We start from the raw sequence: 17,487 nt of genomic DNA on the forward strand, positions 1-17,487 counted from the left end.
TCTAAACCCTAAACCCTAAACCTTAAACCTTCAAATCTAAACCCTAAAACATCAACTATAAACCCTAAACATAAACCCTAAACCATATATTTTTTCTGAAATTTGAACCCTAAACCCTAAAACCCTAAACCTTCAAATCTAAACCCTAAAACATCAACTCTAAACCCTAAACATAAACCCTAACCCCTAAAACTCTAAACCCTAAAACTTCAAATCTAAACCCTAAAACATCAACTCTAGGATTTTAGGGTTTATGTTTAGGGTTAAGAATTTAGGGTTTATAGCTGAAGGTTTAGGGTTTAGAGTTGATGTTTTAGGGTTTAGGGTTAATTTTTTAGGGTTTAGGCTTTAGGGTTTAGTGTTGATAGTTTAGGGTTTAGTGTTGAAGGTTTAGGGTTTAGAATTGAATTTAGGGTTTAGGGTTTAGAGTTGAAGGTTTAGGGATTAGAGTTGAAGGTTTAGTGTTTAGAGTTTACTTTTTATGGTTTAGAGTTGAAGGTTTAGTGTTTAGAGTTTACTTTTTAGGGTTTAAGCTTTAGAGTTGAGGTTTTAGGGTTTAGGGTTCGTATTTCAAAAAAAAAAAGTTTAGGATTGATGGTTTAGGGTTTAGAGTTGAGTTTTAGGGTTTAGGGTTTGAATTTCGAAATAGTATAATTCGAAAAAAAATTAAAAAATTATTTGTGTTTTTAGATTTTTTATGTATTTAAACATTTATTTATTATATATATAAAGAACAAGGATATAAGTATCTGTTACTATTTAATGAAAAATGTTTATTTGTTGGTGGTAAACATGAATAATAGTATCACCAAAGTGGTATAAGTGAAATTCCCCCAAGAGTTTTTGGAATTTGAAATTTAGGATTCTAACAAATATATAAATAAATACTTAAAAATATATAAAAAAGTTTTAAAAAATAGTTTCAAAAATAATTTTGGTTTTTCAAAAAGAAATTTTGAAAAAAAGAAAATTCAAAAAAAAATTATAAAAACGTTCGAATTTGAAAAAGTATAATTCAAAAATATAATTTTTTTATTTTCAAAATGAAATTTTGAAAAAAAATTCAAAAAATAGAAATTTTCATGTTTACGACCTTCTTCATTAATTTTTTTTAATTTTTAATTATTTTTATTTAAATAATTATTTATTATATATAGAGAGAACAACGGTATATGAGTCTTTTGTCACTTAATGAAAAATATACTTTTGAAAATGTCTCTTTAGTGGTGATAAAAATGAATAACGGTACCAAGAAAATGATAAATATGAAAATTCTTTTTTTTGAATTTTGATTTTTCTTCAAAATTTCTTTTTGAAAATCAAAATTATTTTTGAAACTATTTTTTTAATGTTTTTAAAAAGATTCTAAGTAATTATTTATATATGTATTAGAATCCTAAATTTCACATTCAAAAACCTTATCACACCTCTCAACTCTAAACCCTAAGTCTAGATTAGTTAACCCTAGGGTATAAATGTATTTTACCCTTCATTAAAAGTAAAGGTAAAAGTGGTTATTTAAACATGAAAAGTGGTACTATGAATATGATATTTTTGGCAATTTTCCAACTATTTACTCCTTCAGTCTAAAAAAAAAAACATGTTTTAGAGAAAAATGTTGTTTCAAAACGATATATTTTTATATGTTCAATGCATTTTTTGTCAAGTAATAATAGTTTATTGTAAACTTCAAGAAAATTAATTGCATTTTCTAGATTTTTATTGGTTTAAAACTATAGGAAATAGATAATCCCAAAAAATTATGCATTTAATACTGCAATTTAATATATTTTATTAACCTGTATGAAAAAACTAAAACATGTATTTATTTGAAATAGAGTGAGTAATTTATAAATGTTGAGACATAATAAACTATCTTAATTAATCTTAAGTTGGTTCTTAAAATTTGTTCTTATTTTTCTTCGAGGAATTTGCCAAATATGATTCAAAACTTGATTTTAACACCAAACGCATACTCAAAGTTGAATCAAATGTAACAATAACCCAAAATGCGAGTGAAACTACAACCAGCCCCTTATGACCAAACATATTACCAGAATTCATTTTTACGAATATAACCCCGAAAAGTCTTCTAAATTTTTGTAAGTCTCCTGAGGTTATGTAAGTCTTTTGGCAATGAAGTTAGTTATTTGAGTTAAGAGTTATATTTTGGGTCTAGACGATCTGCAGAAAGTATTTTACCAAAGTACATTAAACTTAATTAGATAATTACTCGACATATAAATAATTTTTTTCATTTTTTGTTGAAAAATGCAAGGAACCCTAGCAGTTTCTCTCTGAGACGATTTTGAAGGTGATTTCCGGAGATTCTCTCATTTCTGTCGTTCTCACCGCCGGTAATATCGTTTATCCTTTGTACCGAAGAGTATTTTAGTATTAAACTAACCACCCGCTTCCTTTTTTTCAGATCTGAAACCGCGTTTCGTTGACTCTGCGGCATATAAGTTCTTATTGTTTGCTGTTGAGTTCAGTGTTTGACCTAAGGCGTTTAGCCGTCGTTAAACCCTAAAAGTGTAGTCTAGCTTCTTTTTTCCCGTCGGTTTTTGTAGATCTGTAACCGCTGGTGTTGTTAACGACCATAATTTCTCGGACTGTAATAACTTCTCCGACTGTAAGTCACCATTTTTTCTATTTATTTAGGTTTTTTATTTATTCATGTCTTTTTCTGCAGATATGTGGGTTAACATATGCTCAAAGTTTTAACCAGTAAAGTCAAACTGCAAGTGCACGGATGTGTGCGGTTGTATTTAGGGATCAAATCCACAGAGACCATATACACATTTTCAATTTTCAAGTTTAGATAAAGCTAGAAGACACTAAGATGGTTTTGGATGCAACTTAAATGAGACACAGAAGAGTAAATCGAAGATACAAAACTATTAATAAAAGCGTTGGACAATAAAGGAATCGCAGGAAATCAGATAGTGAATGCAAACCACTTTCAGAAAATCAGTTAAGCACCGCTCTAGAACTCAAAACACGGTTTTATAATCTTTCCACTCTCATGGCTTCGATTACTATGTCTAACAATCCAATGAACTAACTCTCGTTGAACTCAGGAGGATAAACACGCATTGGTGAATAAGTTCTGATATGTTCACAAAGCTCCCTAAGAAGATACTTTCATGTACTTAACCATCAGCTTAGTAACAATACCATTTTCAACCCACAGCCTGGAGTGACCCAGACTCACCATCACTGACTTCTTATTAGGAATTGAAATGTGCAGTATCATCGAGGGAGTATCGATCAATGGACACATGGAGTCTGTCCCGTTCATGTTTCATACTTCCGGTTTCTTTCCTCTCTCTTTTCTCACTTCCCCAGTCGATTTCTCCCTATTTTGTAGGGTATCATTTTATTTTTTCTATCGACTGAGTTTATCGCACATACTTCCATGAGATGCGAGTACTAATGGGATTCACCACTAAGTTTCCAATTCACTTATTTTTGACCTTTATCATTTTTATCATTTTTAAGGGAAGGGAGAGGGAAACCATACTCGCATTCTTTTCAGACCACTTGGGCGTTTTCATGTAGTAAAATCTGCAGTCAATGGCTGAAAGAATAGTCACTTTAGCATTGGTTAGACGGGTAATTCTAAGAAAGGCAGTCCCCAAAAAGAGTTTGACTCAATAAAACAAAATAAATAAAAATAATAATTGAAAAAGAAACGAATCAAAAACATCAAAAGAGAGTGGCGTTAGTGTCCTCCCTCAGACTTACTTCACACCGTCTCGGTGTGAAAAGAACTCTAAAGACGGTGAGAAAAAGATATAAATCCTAATAATAGAGGTAAATAAATACTTACCAGTGAGTTGTCTCCCACCAAGCGCTTGTTTTAAATCATTAGTTTGACCTTTAGAGTTCATGATTAGTTCAGGTGAGCATGAGAACTTGCTCCAAAACAAGTTCCACTATCAAACATTTTGTGTTTCAGAAAATTGATCATAAAACCCTTCACAGCTTCCACCCCTTTCTCTTTCATCTCTGAGGTGAGAGTAGCTCGAACTTTCGAGAATGGCTTTGACGTACCCTTGCAGTTCACCTCATACTCTAATATACCATCGGAACAGCTGTGAGGTACTATCAACATCCCGTGAGGATCGCAATCAACATCCCGTGAGGATCGCACTTGATCTTCTTGTATTCCAACTTCTTGTTTGCTTTTCCACCGGATTCATGTGATTTTATGCTAATGTCTCCATCCAAGACTTCCTTGACTTTACTCTTATCATTTGATTTTATAAAATGTTTAATATATTCAAAACTACGCACTTTCATGTCAAATTATAATTTCAAAAAATATTTAAAACTCTAAAATCTAACCCTAAAACTATCAACATTATTTGAACATTTGTTATCAAATCCTAAACAAATGCACAATCAGGACTTACAATTATATTCGCTCATCTTAATTTGTATGAAACATTGATTTTATTAAATTTAAATTCACATAATTTAGAATTGTTTATATCTACATGATTTAGGTTTATTTTTCATCAAAATATTTTACAAAATTTAATAAAATAATTGTAACAATAATACATGAGTAGATTTCTCACTATCTCGAAAAGACTTCTCAAGATTATAACTGTAAAAATGTAGAGCCCCTTTGTTTAGTCATAAAAAGATAAGTGTATTCTTACTATATTTTTAAGTACTTTTTTATTTGATTGAATTTAAAGTAGAAATTTGTATTTATATTAAAGTTTTGGGTCATTGCAAACACGCATTACTGTGGATACAATTACAAAGCAGACCGATGTTTTTAATAATTTCTCTGAACCGAGTAATTGAACTAACCAGATATATCTGGTTTAAACCAAATCTATTTGATTGTGATCAAATTTATCTGATTATACTTGATTCAATAAAAATACTTGTATGTTTTTCTTTAAAATTTAGAAAAAAAATGAAAGGTCTCAAAAACTGAACCAAATCGTATAAGATGTTTTGCTTGGATTTAGTAGAGTTTTGAAAATTCAAATTGTTTTAAAGATAAATAAAAAGCAATGGTCCCGAAGAAGAAACTGAGAAAACCCAAATAGAAAAAAGAAAGAAAATAAAAATTGTCTAGTTGGCAATCACCTACTATCCATTATTATGGACTTATGGTATATGAATGGATCTATTAATAAAAATAATTTAAAATAAAATAAAATAAAAGTTGGAGAGGAAGAAAGTGGGTCCTAGGGTTTTTGGTCACTCATGCGTCTCGCTCTTCTGTCGTTTTGATTTCCAACGAAGTCTGCTCTCCTCTCTCTTCTTTAAAGACACAGCAACAGGAGCGTGCATTTTCAGTTGCTTTCAGAGTGAATCGAGCGATGGGCAAGTCAAAGTGTTTCATGGACATTAGCATTGGAGGGGAGCTCGAAGGCAGAATCATCATCGAGCTCTACGACGACGTCGTCCCCAAAACCGCCGAGAATTTCCGATCGCTTTGCACCGGCGAGAAAGGCATCGGCCCCAACACCGGCGTCCCTCTCCACTACAAGGTCAGAAAGAGCTGTTCGTAGCTGAATGTCAAAAGTAGAAAGGTGTTTCCTTTTATGATTTATTTGTAATATCCTATTCTTTCAGGGGAATCGGTTCCACCGTGTTATCAAGGGGTTTATGATTCAAGGAGGGGACATATCAGCTTATGATGGCACTGGTGGTGAATCTATCTACGGGTTAAAGTTTCAAGATGAGAACTTTGACCTCAAACATGAGAGGAAAGGGATGCTCTCTATGGCTAACTCTGGCCCCAACACTAACGGCTCTCAGTTTTTCATCACCACCACTCGCACTTCTCACCTTGATGGGAAACATGTTGTCTTTGGAAGGGTTACCAAAGGGATGGGAGTGGTTCGTTCCATTGAGCATGTTTCAACCGAGGAAAACGCTTGTCCTTCTCTGGATGTCGTGATTCATGACTGTGGGGTGATTCCCGAGGGCCAAGATGATGGCATCTGTAACTTCTTCAACGACGGTGATGTGTTCCCTGACTGGCCTGTTGATCTTAATGCAAGCCCTCTTGAGTTGTCTTGGTGGATGGAGACTGTTGACTCTGTCAAGGCTAGTGGTAACGACCACTTTAAGGTTTGCTTTCCTCTCAACCTTTCTTTTCTTATAATTGGATATAATATGTCTGTCTACTTTCCTTGAATCCTGTTTTATGAACTCAATCTACTCTTTAGAAACAAGACTACAAGATGGCTCTTAGAAAGTACCGCAAGGCTTTGCGTTATCTGGATATTTGCTGGGAGAAAGATGGCATTGACCAAGGTTGTTCATCATTTTCTCTCTATATACTTCTGCATCTCACGGGATATTGCTACTGTGTGTCTCTCACTTAATTAATCTACTTGTGATCTTGCAGAGACCAGCACTGCCTTGCGTAAGACAAAGTCGCAGATCTTCACTAACAGTGCTGTAAGTCCATGCTTTTCACCTTCCTTGTTTAATCTTTTGCTGTGAGTGAAATCCATGTAAACTATGTATTTGTGTGTTTAAGTACCGTCCGAGGCGTAAGAGAATATGTTTGTTGGTTGTTTACAACACAAACTCTTCATCTTCATTCTCGTATAGATTTCAATACATTTATAAAGCTTGAATTGCTTTTGATTCCCTCTATAGCTGATTCTATTGCACTGGTCTCATCTATTTGTATCGTTGCTGGCTTCTGTGGCAGGCCTGCAAACTGAAATTCGGAGATGCAAAGGGAGCATTGTTGGACACTGAGTTTGCTATGCGTGATGAAGATAACAATGTCAAAGCATTGTTTCGACAGGGCCAGGTACTTAAAAAAGTGTATTCTATAATCTATGCCTATGTATAAGTGTAACATGTGTTGGAGATTTCTCTTGATATGAGTATGACTGTGCTTGGTGGTGATATTAGGCCTACATGGCTCTCAATAACATCGATGCTGCTGCTGAAAGCCTGGAGAAAGCTCTTCAATTCGAACCTAACGATGGTAAGTCGTTTACCAAGAGTCTTTTTTTGGTGTGTGTGGTTATTGATGTATGAGTAGATTAGACGCCTAAATCTATTATTGCGGAAGATTCTAACTAGCTTGATACCTGATGTTGATTTTCAGCTGGTCTCAAGAAAGAATATGCTGCTGTAATGAAAAAGGTAATTACGCCTACAAACAATCCAATGATGTTTCATTGTTTTGGAGTGACTTAATTAAGTTGATATATGTGTACACCTGTGCAGATTGCCATTAGAGACAATAAAGAGAAAAAGCAGTACCGCAAAATGTTTGGATAGAATGGTCTGATACATTTTAGGGGTAAGTCTATCTTATTCAGTTTTAACTGTCAAGTTACCAGAAAATGTTATCTTGGTGGAAATGATATGATGTTTAAGCTTCTATTTTGCTGTCTTTGTAGGTTTGGTTGGATAGTGGAGAAGAGACTAACAAAGAAAAGGGTGAAAAGAGCATATAAAAGAAAGAAATATTCAATAGACTTTGGGCGCTGTTTCTGGTTCCCTCATTTTGGTAAACAATGTTTACTTCTGCATTTCCAGCAAAGATATGCATAATCTCTTACCCAAGACAGACTATGCGATGACTATTTATGGAATTTTGAGTTATTGCTGTCGCTCTTGTTTTTGCTTCCTTCCCCAATTTTTCTCTCTTTGCTTATGTGTTAGCAAATACAGAAATAATCGTGTTTAATTGTTGTTGCATGAAACATAGAACTAGGCTTGGGTAGCTGGGTATTTGGTTCGAATTGATTGTTTCGGGTATTTGGTAGTTCATGTAGGTGTATTTAGGATCCATCTAAGAACCAGAGAAAATTAGGTATATATCTGTCCAAGTAATCCGGAAATCGGTTTATTCATGTCCGCACTATGAAGCTAGGGAAAATACATACCCAAACAATATTAATGTGCCAAAACATTCTTAAACTAAATAAGAATTTGAATTGCATACATAAACTCATAATAAATAGCTAAAACATGCATATAGCCGGTTATAGGATGATTTAGACTATCTTTTTTAATTTTTTGTAGTTTAATCCCTATAATTCTATTTTTTTGTTAATATGCCTTAAATAACTTAAATAATCAAATTTATCGTATTTATAATTTTAATTTGAAAAGTACAATTTTATTTTTTTACCAGATTTTATTAAATTTAAATAATAAATTTAATTATTTATCAGAAATTTAGATAGTTATCATATACAATATATTAATTAATTTAGTTATCAAAGTATGTTATCTACCTTATTAAAACATGAGAATTAATTATAAATAATCTTACTCATATGTAATATTTACAAGAAATACCACTCAGTATATATTTATATAAAATTTTCTTTACAAATATAGTCATTCAAATTTTAATCAACATAACTAAAAATACTCTTTAGAAATTTGATTTTATAGTAGAGATCTTTAATAATATTACGCTTACTTAATAAAAAGAAAAGAATGGCTAGTTAACCAAAAATAGTTTCGAACGCATCATCTCAAGAAAACAAATATCGCACAAAACCACTAGACCATATTACATTATTTTTATTTTGCTACAAAACTAGTATGTAATATTAATAATACACAAAAAGTTTACAAAACTATTTCCCGATTAATTCTCGTATAATTACCAAATAATTGATTCGGCGCTAGGTTAGGGTCAAGCACACACATTATGCCTAGCGTAATTAACATTGGTTTTCATAACTACAAACAAAATTACAAAATTTTAATTTTATTTATATTATATATATCACGCAAACACATAATAAGATTTGCAACTAAAATAACCTAAGAAAATAAAAAAAATATTTTATAAACTTTAAGAACTAGTGAGATTAAATTAGGCTTTAAATTATGATACTATTTTTATGTTGTTTTCTATTTATTTAAATTTTTTATATCAAATATTTCAATATGAAATAATAATAATATATTTATATTATTAAATTTATTTTATTTGATAAAAAATATTTCTATTTTGTATATCATCATATATTAAAATTTATTTCCAATTTTGAAATTATAAATAAGGCCAATTTGATGATTTTAATTATTTGTGGCACTTTACAAACAAATAAAATGACAAAGACTAAAAGATAATAATTTAAAAAAATAAATCAATACATTTTAAAATGGACTGACACGTGTCAGTTACGAAGCATGTTTTAGCTATTTATTATGAGTTTTGGTATGCAATTCAAATTCTTATTTAGTTTATGAATGTTTTGGCACGTTAATATTGTTTGGGTATGTATTTTCACTGGCTTCATAGTGCGGGCATGAATAAGCCGTTTTTCCGCAAGTAGTCTTTGATTTGGTACGGGTAATAAAAGAACATAATATCTTAAAATTGGGTTCAATGTGGTTCTAGTTTTGTTTGCTTTTCCGGAATTTTGAATAAAATATCAAGTAATTTGGGTAAACATGGTAGTTAAGATATTTTGGATTAAAATATTAAATAATTCAGTTTTTTCTTGATAAAAATATCTGAATAGTTCTAATTTTATATGATTCAGTTTAGATACTTTTGCATATTTTCAACACATTTATAAGTTGTATTTATAGATATTTGGTTATTAATTTATTTATTGCCGATATTTTAGATCAAAATTGTATTTCATATTTTTGGCTATCCATGTAGTTCTTGGTAATCTAGATGGTTCTAGACAATATTTTAAAAATACCGGCGCCTAAGCGTTTGACTTTGTGGTAAAGTGGCAATGGCTTAAACGATTTTCTTAAAATTCAATTTAAGCATTTCAAATTAGTTAAAATCGATTTAGATTAATTTAAGTTGGTCTAAACCATTTTAAATCTCTCAAAATTTGTTTAATTAGTTAATCTACAAATTTGTCTAGTTTAGTTATATATATATATATATATATATTTATTTATTTATAATTCATAAAAATAATTTTATTATTATTATCAAAGAATTAAAATATATAATGTAAAATATATAAATAATAAATCAATAATTTTATAACGCTTAGGTCTCGAATAATACATTTAATTGTTAGTCTTCTATGAAGCGCCTTAAAAGGAAATTTGCAAAATAGACAATGATAAAAATGTATATGTGCATTTATACATTTGTATTAATTTGTCAATTTTGAACATAATTTATCTCGTAATATCTAAAATAATTTTTTAAAATTATATACATTTATATATATATAGTTTACATCTTTTAATATATAAATCCAAAAACAATGTGGATATGTTGACCTAAATTTGTTAGAATGTATATTAACCTTTTTACAAGGATAAACCAGACGTTCTAACTTCGAATATCTTATATGTTCTATATGATTTATCCAAATATATAATACATCTGTCTTAATTCTAGACATGTCAATTAAGACCGAAGCCCGAAGCCCGCAGCCCGAGCCCACCGAATCCTAAAAATTATCTGGTTTGGGCTTAGTTTTATAAGCCCAAAAAAATTGGGTCTTTCGAGCTAAGCTCATTTGGGCTTTGAGTATTTTGGGCCTAAGTCCGTTTGGGCTAGGGCCGGTCCGAAAACCCAAAATTTTATACTTTAGTTTAAATATTATCGTTATTGCAATCCAAACGATATATTAGTGTTGACATATTATTTTGATATTTTTATCCAAACATTAATAAAATAAATATAAAAGTTGTTAAGGATTTTATTGTTTGATCATTACAAGTGTCACATTTTAAATTTGGCAAATGTACCTTCTTATTTCATGTACAACATGTGTTTTTTTCAATATGCAAAGTATGAAATGTTTAACCATGTTTATCATAAATTTTGTTTTCTTATATGTTAAGTTTTAATTTATATTTGATTATTTAAATTTTATTAAATTTGGTTTGTTTATAATATGTTTTTAAAGCATACGAAAAAGTAAAATATTTTTGATAAAAAAGAAAAGTTTAAACTCATTTTATATTTAAAAAAAATGAAACTATTTTTTCTAATGAAAATTCACATGTATTAAAACGATGGAAGCGACAATGACAAATTATTTTTCAAAAAGTCCAAAAAAATCCAAAAACCCCTATAGCCCTATAAGGGCCGGGCCGGGCTTTGAATTCTAGGCCCAAAATATTTCTGGGCCGGGCTAAAATATTTACGGACTTGGCGGGGTTGAGGCGGGCCGGAACGGACCAGCCCAAATTGACACCCCTACTTAATTCTAACTAAAGGTTTTTGTTATTTATAAATACAATATATTGGTGATGATTGATTGAGCTTTAACTTAAGACTTCAGATTTATTTATTTTTAAAGTACTAATCCTAACCAATCACGATGTACCTTTAATTTTAAAGTTAAAGTCTTGCTACAACATCTACCACCTTTTTTTTGTATTCATGTATTACTATTTTTTTATTAAAGCAACTCTTAAAATGCTTTAGGAACTGTAGTATTTTTTTACAGTAAAGAAATATAAAGCTACAACAATAAAAACTACAGCCTAAATCCTACAGCTACATTCCCACGTCTACAGTTCAACCAATCATCCCCATTGTATAAGTTTCTTACTTCATTGTAGAAAAATCTAAAAAACGTTAATTTGTGTTATGTGTTTTACAGAATATATATCATAGATAAAACATCAAGTTCTTACATGTATGAATACTTTAAACATAATAGAGTTTAAATTTCAACATTTTCACTATGTTCTATCTTTTCTAGAATATGTATTATGTATTTTTCGTATATTCTATGTTTTTAAACCTGAAAAAGTCTAGAGATCAATCTTAACTAATTTTATTCAAACTTATCTTGTTCTTGATGTTGATTTACATTAAATCATGAATTCAATTTTTTGATTCAACGATCTTCTTCCTTTTCCTTCTTCCATATCTCTTTTTTCATCAAATCAAATGGTTCATATCTATGTAAAATGTGGTGCTTGGATACATGATGTGAATAACGAGTCGATGTTCATTGTTGATAAGGAAAAATGAGGCAAATTACTCACCTTGGAATTAAATACTACGTTAGAGTAATTGAAGATGATGGTTTTGGACGATTTCATAATGGACCAGAAAATTGTTAGTGCTAAGTTGAGTTATTTTCCAAGTTCTCTGATCAATAACTTGCCAATGATCGATAAGTTAGCAGTTTTATTGGATATATGAAGAAGAATTCGTCCATTTACTTTTGTGTCGTTTGCGGGTATAGTTGGAATCGAAACAACAAATTTGATCTGAATATGGAGCTTTATGGCTCAAGTAAAGATGATTGTATTGTAAAGGAAAATCATGGAGTATGTGAGCTTTCGCAAATGATGAATCCTGATTTTAAAGGCAAAGTCAAAGACAATAATGTTAACGGTGATTGTAGTGTTGATGGCCTAGTTACAAAAACGAAGGAGAGAGGTCATTTTTGGTTGGCTGATTACGTAAGTAAGTAACAAGGTTTAAAAGCAAAGACAGTATAGAGGATTAGAAGTTTAGAACATCTTTATCAAATAATTCAAAAGTTTTTCAACAATAATTCTAAAAATTATTTAACTAATATTTATATATTTATTGACTGTTAATAAGGATGCTCTAAGGCTAAGCCACTATAAAGAAGAATATCCCCTTGTTGTAAATCATCTCTTTTTATCTTATAGACGCAAACCCAAATAGTTATGCAAAACTTTTTTGAACTCTTCTCAGAAGGTGTGTTTTCTTCAATCCTCAGAACTATCTGTTGCTTATTTTCTGCCCTTAATTAGAGATTTTTTGTTGGATAAGATTCATTAGGATCTGTGGGAATTTTTATATGATTTGTGTGTGCGAACTAGAATTGCATGTACATTTTTAGATGGTGATGGAGATCTTTATTGAGTACCTTACATGGAAGAGCATAACCCTTGTGGTACAAAGCTCAGGCACCATTAACAACCATGTCTTAAGATCTATTATAAGACACGTTGTAGTTGTTTACTTTGGTGACATCTTAATTTATAGCACGAGCTTGACTAATATGTGAATTACTTTCAAACGAAGCTGGAAGTAAGAACTTAGGAAAGAGTTTTTGTTTGCTAACTTTAATGAGCGAACAGACTCTAATACTCTCTCTATTCCTTAAAGTTACATATTCTAGATTTTTCACACGTTTGAATAAAACACATTAAATTTACATATTTTTTTGTGTTTATCTTTTTTCCATAATTTTAAGCCAATAAAAATTCAACTAGAGCAATTAAGTTTTTTGAAGTTTGCAATTAGTTAATAAAATATGCATAGGAAATATAAAAAATAGATCTTTTTGAAACACATTTTTTCTCTAGAATATGTAACTTTAAAGAACGGAGGGAGTATTTACCTGGGTGGAATGCTAGAATTTTTGAAGACTAAATATTGCCAAAACAAGAATTTTACTACTCTTATTATTAAAAGATTTTATGGGCTCAATAACTGATTACCTTTTATTATATTAAAATTAAAATTTTTCTTTTATTTATTTTTTCTTGATCAAAGAGGATAAGAACATTTTTATCAAATAATTCACAAGTTTCTTCAACAAGTAATTCAAAAAATTATTCAACTAATATTTATATTTTATTAAATGTTGATAAGGATGCTCTGAGGCTAAGCCACTATATAAGAAGACTACCCCTCGTTGTAAATCATCTTTTTTTTTAATCTTACAGACGCAAACCCATACAGTTGTGCAAAACTTTTCTGAACTCTTCTCTAATGGTATATTGTTTCTTCAATCTTCAGAACCATCTATTGCTTGTTTTCTGCCCTTAAATTAGAGATTTTCTTGTTGGATAAGATTCATTAGGATCTGTTGGAACTTCTGTTTGATTTATGTGTGCTAACGAGAATTGCATGTACTTTTTAGATGGTGATGCAAATCTTTGTTAAGTACCTTACTGGTAAGAGCATAACCCTTGTGGTCCAAAGCTCAGACACTTTTGACAACCATGTTTTGAGATCTATCATAAGACACTTTGTAGCTGTTTACTTTGGTGACATCCTTATTTATAACAAGAGTTTGACCGAACATGTGCATCATTTGAAAGCTCTGCTAGGAGTACTTAGGAAATTTTTTTTGTTTGCTAATTTTAATACATGAACAATCTCTAATAATTTACCTGTGTCGAAGAATGTTAGAATTTTTGAAAACTAATATTAACAAAACAATTATGCGTGCAATAACAGATTTTCCTTTTATTATATTAAAATTAAATTTTTCTTTTTATTTATTTTCTCTTTATCAAAGAGGATAAGATCCTTATCAAATAATTCATAAGTATTTTCAACATTAATTCTAAACATTATTTAACTAATTAAATATTTAAACATTCTTGTTGGATAAGATTCATTAGGATATGTGGGAACTTTTGTATGATTTGTATGTGCTAACGAGAATTGCATGTACTTTTTCATATGGTGATGCGGATCTTTGTTAAGTACCTTATGGGCAAGAGCATAACCCACCATTGTTCGGAACCAACGTCGCTTTCGCCACAAGAGCATAAGTGAATCTATTTCCTGAAATAAAACATTACTCATGTACATTTAACTGATAACTCATATTTGACATGATCCTACAAAGGTTTTTTTTAAATGAATTTTCAAATTTATTGATGAAAGAGTTCAAGAGAAACATTTACAATGCTAACTTCCTATAATGAATGAAAACAACTTATACTAACGAGAAGATGTCATAAGCGACCCCCTTATCGTAATTCTAAAAAGAGTTACATTTATCCAAGAGAAACATAAGAATCAAAACAAGTTAATCTTGGCAAATCAGTAAAAGCCTACTCGTGCCTGCAAAAAGTCCACGGTCTAAACTAGTCTTGCATCATTTATGAACGAAAAAACTAAACGTAAAAAAAAAACTACTTTTTCAAAAAAAAATGAACGAAAAAACTATAAATCGAAGAAATGTGAATTTTCAAAAAAAATCATTGAGCTCTATGTTAAATCATCTTATCGTCACTCAAACGTAATTATAAAGGCGATTTATGATGAATAGAAGATTAACAAAAAAGATTATATGTGACTTATGGATTCGTCAACGTTAATTAGTTCAAGTAGCAATTAAAGTGAAGAAGGGTCAACGTCGTTCCACTAAACAAGTGTCCTAGTCCAATGCATGTTTCCTTGTGAATCTTCACATGTTTTGAATCAGTCGTCTCATTTGTTTGGTTTCTCGCTACCATTCACTTTTAAAATTATATTTTGTTATAGCCACAATTCAAACATTTACGGCCGCATTTTACTTTTTACTCATTGTGAACGAATGTAATATATTGGCGTGCTAAAAATAATGAATGTTAGTCCATTATTATTTATTTATATTGTAGAATAATACTGTTAGTCCATTATTATTATTATTATTATTATTATTATTATTATTATTATTATTATTATTATTATTATTATTATTATTATTATTATTATTTATATTTATATTGTAGAATAATATTTTTAAATAAGTGTGACTAAATTGATTGTATAAATTGAAGTCAACTCAATTAGATTTAAAACATATCAGATTTTAAATGTTTTGGTCATTTCAGATTGATTCATTATTCATTTGAATCCAATTTCTTAAATCTGCATCATTATATTTATAAATTCAACATAGTGTCATTTTATTTTTACACTAGAGAATTAAACTCAGTAACACATGATTAACAAATCCATCTGTCTGTTTTTCAAATTCTATGAAAAACTCTCTAATCTTTAAATTTGAATTTTTATAAACTTTTAATAATAGTGTTTGTTGATTTATTATTAATAATATATGATTTGAATATCTTAGGGTAAAAGGTTGGATTTTCTATTAATATAATTTACTCATGAAAAAAGATTCAAATTCATTCTAACAATTTTCAAATCAAATGATTGAAAAATCTATTAAACATGAATAACACCAGATTTTAGTTGTTGTATTCAAATCTTTCTTTTAATTAAGAGAGTGTAAATCTAAAAACCAATAACCCTAGATTTCAAAATCTTTTAATTGAGATATTCTAGATGTAATAACCAAATCACATTAAATTTTAATATAGAAGTTACAATCAGGTATCAAATAACACTGACTCTTATAAAATAAGTATAATTAAATTTAAATTCATTATTGAATAACACCACCAAACATCTCACATTTCTGGCAGTTTGGCACAATCTCTTTCCTATAAATAGTCTAATTTTAAACCCCAAAGGAAGCATCACAATCATTTATCAAATAAGTAACCATTCAAAAGAAAAAGCGATGGCACATTCTCCTTTTCTAAACCTTGTTTTAGTCTTTGTGACCGTGGCCTCCATATTTTCCACATTTGCTGAGGCCAATAGGGGATTTGGATGGGGTTGGGGTGGAGGCTCAAACTATTCAAGCAGTTCAGGTTCAAGCCCTGGCTCAGGCTGGGGTTGGGGCTCTAGCCGGAACGGCTCGGGATGGATTTGGGGTGCGGGCACCAACTATTCAAGTGGTTCAAGGTCAAGCCCCGGGTCAGGATGGAGTTGGGGTTGGGGTATGGGCTCCAACCATTCAAGTGGTTCAGGTTCAAGCCCGTGGTCGGGATGGGGTTGGGGCTGGGGTCCTAAAAACACAAACAACTCGGGATCTGACGGCTCCGGTTCTGGCTGGGGCTGGGGAGGTCACTCAAAAGGTTATAACGCAACCTACAATGCACCTAGAAAGATCATAGTCGGTGGAGACAAAGAGTGGACATATGGTTTCAATTACTCCGACTGGGCTTCTAAGACTGCCCCCTTCTTTCTCAATGACATACTTGGTGAGTAATTATGTTTTTTACTTTTTTCTTTTCTACAGAATCTCACAAATTGTTAAACGATATATATATATATATATATACATATATATATTTTTATAGTAGTAGCATATAAAAGCTGATTAATACCCTTATGGATACTATATGCCCAGCAGTACATATTTGATGAAAAAGACATCAGTCAAAAGTATATTAAATTACATATAGCACGGTCTAGTTTGTATCATATTAGTTCACATTGTTTGTTGTCAAATTCATAGCTATCATCATATTGCTGACTTAATAATATCAATAAGTTTGACGATAATGTTATGATATAATTATCCGATTGCAGTGTTCAAATACAACCCACCAGCACCGTTCACGCACAGCGTTTATTTGTTTTCTAACCCATTGAGTTACGAAAAGTGCGATGTTAAGAAAGGAAAGATGATAGCATCACCGAAGCAAGGTGCTGGGAATGGCTTTGAGCTTGTTCTTACAAAAATGAAGCCTTACTACATATCGTGCGGCGAGCATGACGGTGCTCACTGCAGCAATGGCACCATGAAGTTTACCGTCATGCCTATCCTCCCCCGTTGGTAATTTGTTTGGGTACTAAAAGCTAACTCCGACGTCAAAAGTATCAACATTAGGTTTTCAATTTGTTGTTGTGTGTCGTCAATAAAACATATTTTTTTTTTACCAATTTTACCATTATCCACATTTTTTGAGATTTGGTTTTGTGGTTTTGCTTGTCTTTTTTTATTTATGAGATCA

The 17,487-nt window shown here is 30.7% G+C and overlaps 2 protein-coding genes across 2 annotated transcripts; both read left to right on the plus strand.

The window, feature by feature from the left end:
* The first annotated feature begins 5,207 nt into the window (after positions 1-5,207).
* LOC125590281 (peptidyl-prolyl cis-trans isomerase CYP40-like) lies at positions 5,208-7,619 on the plus strand. The gene is made up of 9 exons (XM_048763725.1): positions 5,208-5,519; positions 5,605-6,105; positions 6,204-6,291; positions 6,386-6,438; positions 6,698-6,802; positions 6,907-6,982; positions 7,106-7,143; positions 7,228-7,303; positions 7,404-7,619. The coding sequence occupies exons 1-8, from the start codon at positions 5,349-5,351 to the stop codon at positions 7,279-7,281; spliced, it is 1,086 nt and encodes a 361-aa protein (XP_048619682.1). The 5' UTR covers positions 5,208-5,348; the 3' UTR covers positions 7,282-7,303; positions 7,404-7,619.
* Positions 7,620-16,153: 8,534 nt separating this feature from the next.
* On the plus strand, positions 16,154-17,327 carry LOC125590282 (jacalin-related lectin 34-like). The gene is made up of 2 exons (XM_048763726.1): positions 16,154-16,731; positions 17,063-17,327. The coding sequence occupies exons 1-2, from the start codon at positions 16,206-16,208 to the stop codon at positions 17,311-17,313; spliced, it is 777 nt and encodes a 258-aa protein (XP_048619683.1). The 5' UTR covers positions 16,154-16,205; the 3' UTR covers positions 17,314-17,327.
* Positions 17,328-17,487: the final 160 nt, after the last annotated feature.

The sequence above is a fragment of the Brassica napus genome, chromosome C7 (assembly GCF_020379485.1).
Source record: "Brassica napus cultivar Da-Ae chromosome C7, Da-Ae, whole genome shotgun sequence".
In the NCBI taxonomy this organism is placed as follows: domain Eukaryota; kingdom Viridiplantae; phylum Streptophyta; class Magnoliopsida; order Brassicales; family Brassicaceae; genus Brassica; species Brassica napus.

Coding starts and splice junctions, on each gene's coding strand:
- LOC125590282 (XM_048763726.1), top strand. CDS start 16,206: ATGGCACATTCTCCTTTTCTAAACCTTGTTTTAGTCTTTGTGACCGTG. Junction 16,732..17,062: donor CTTTCTCAATGACATACTTG/GTGAGTAATTAT, acceptor ATCCGATTGCAG/TGTTCAAATACAACCCACCA.
- LOC125590281 (XM_048763725.1), top strand. CDS start 5,349: ATGGGCAAGTCAAAGTGTTTCATGGACATTAGCATTGGAGGGGAGCTC. Junction 6,106..6,203: donor GTGGTAACGACCACTTTAAG/GTTTGCTTTCCT, acceptor TCTACTCTTTAG/AAACAAGACTACAAGATGGC. Junction 7,144..7,227: donor ATGCTGCTGTAATGAAAAAG/GTAATTACGCCT, acceptor ACACCTGTGCAG/ATTGCCATTAGAGACAATAA.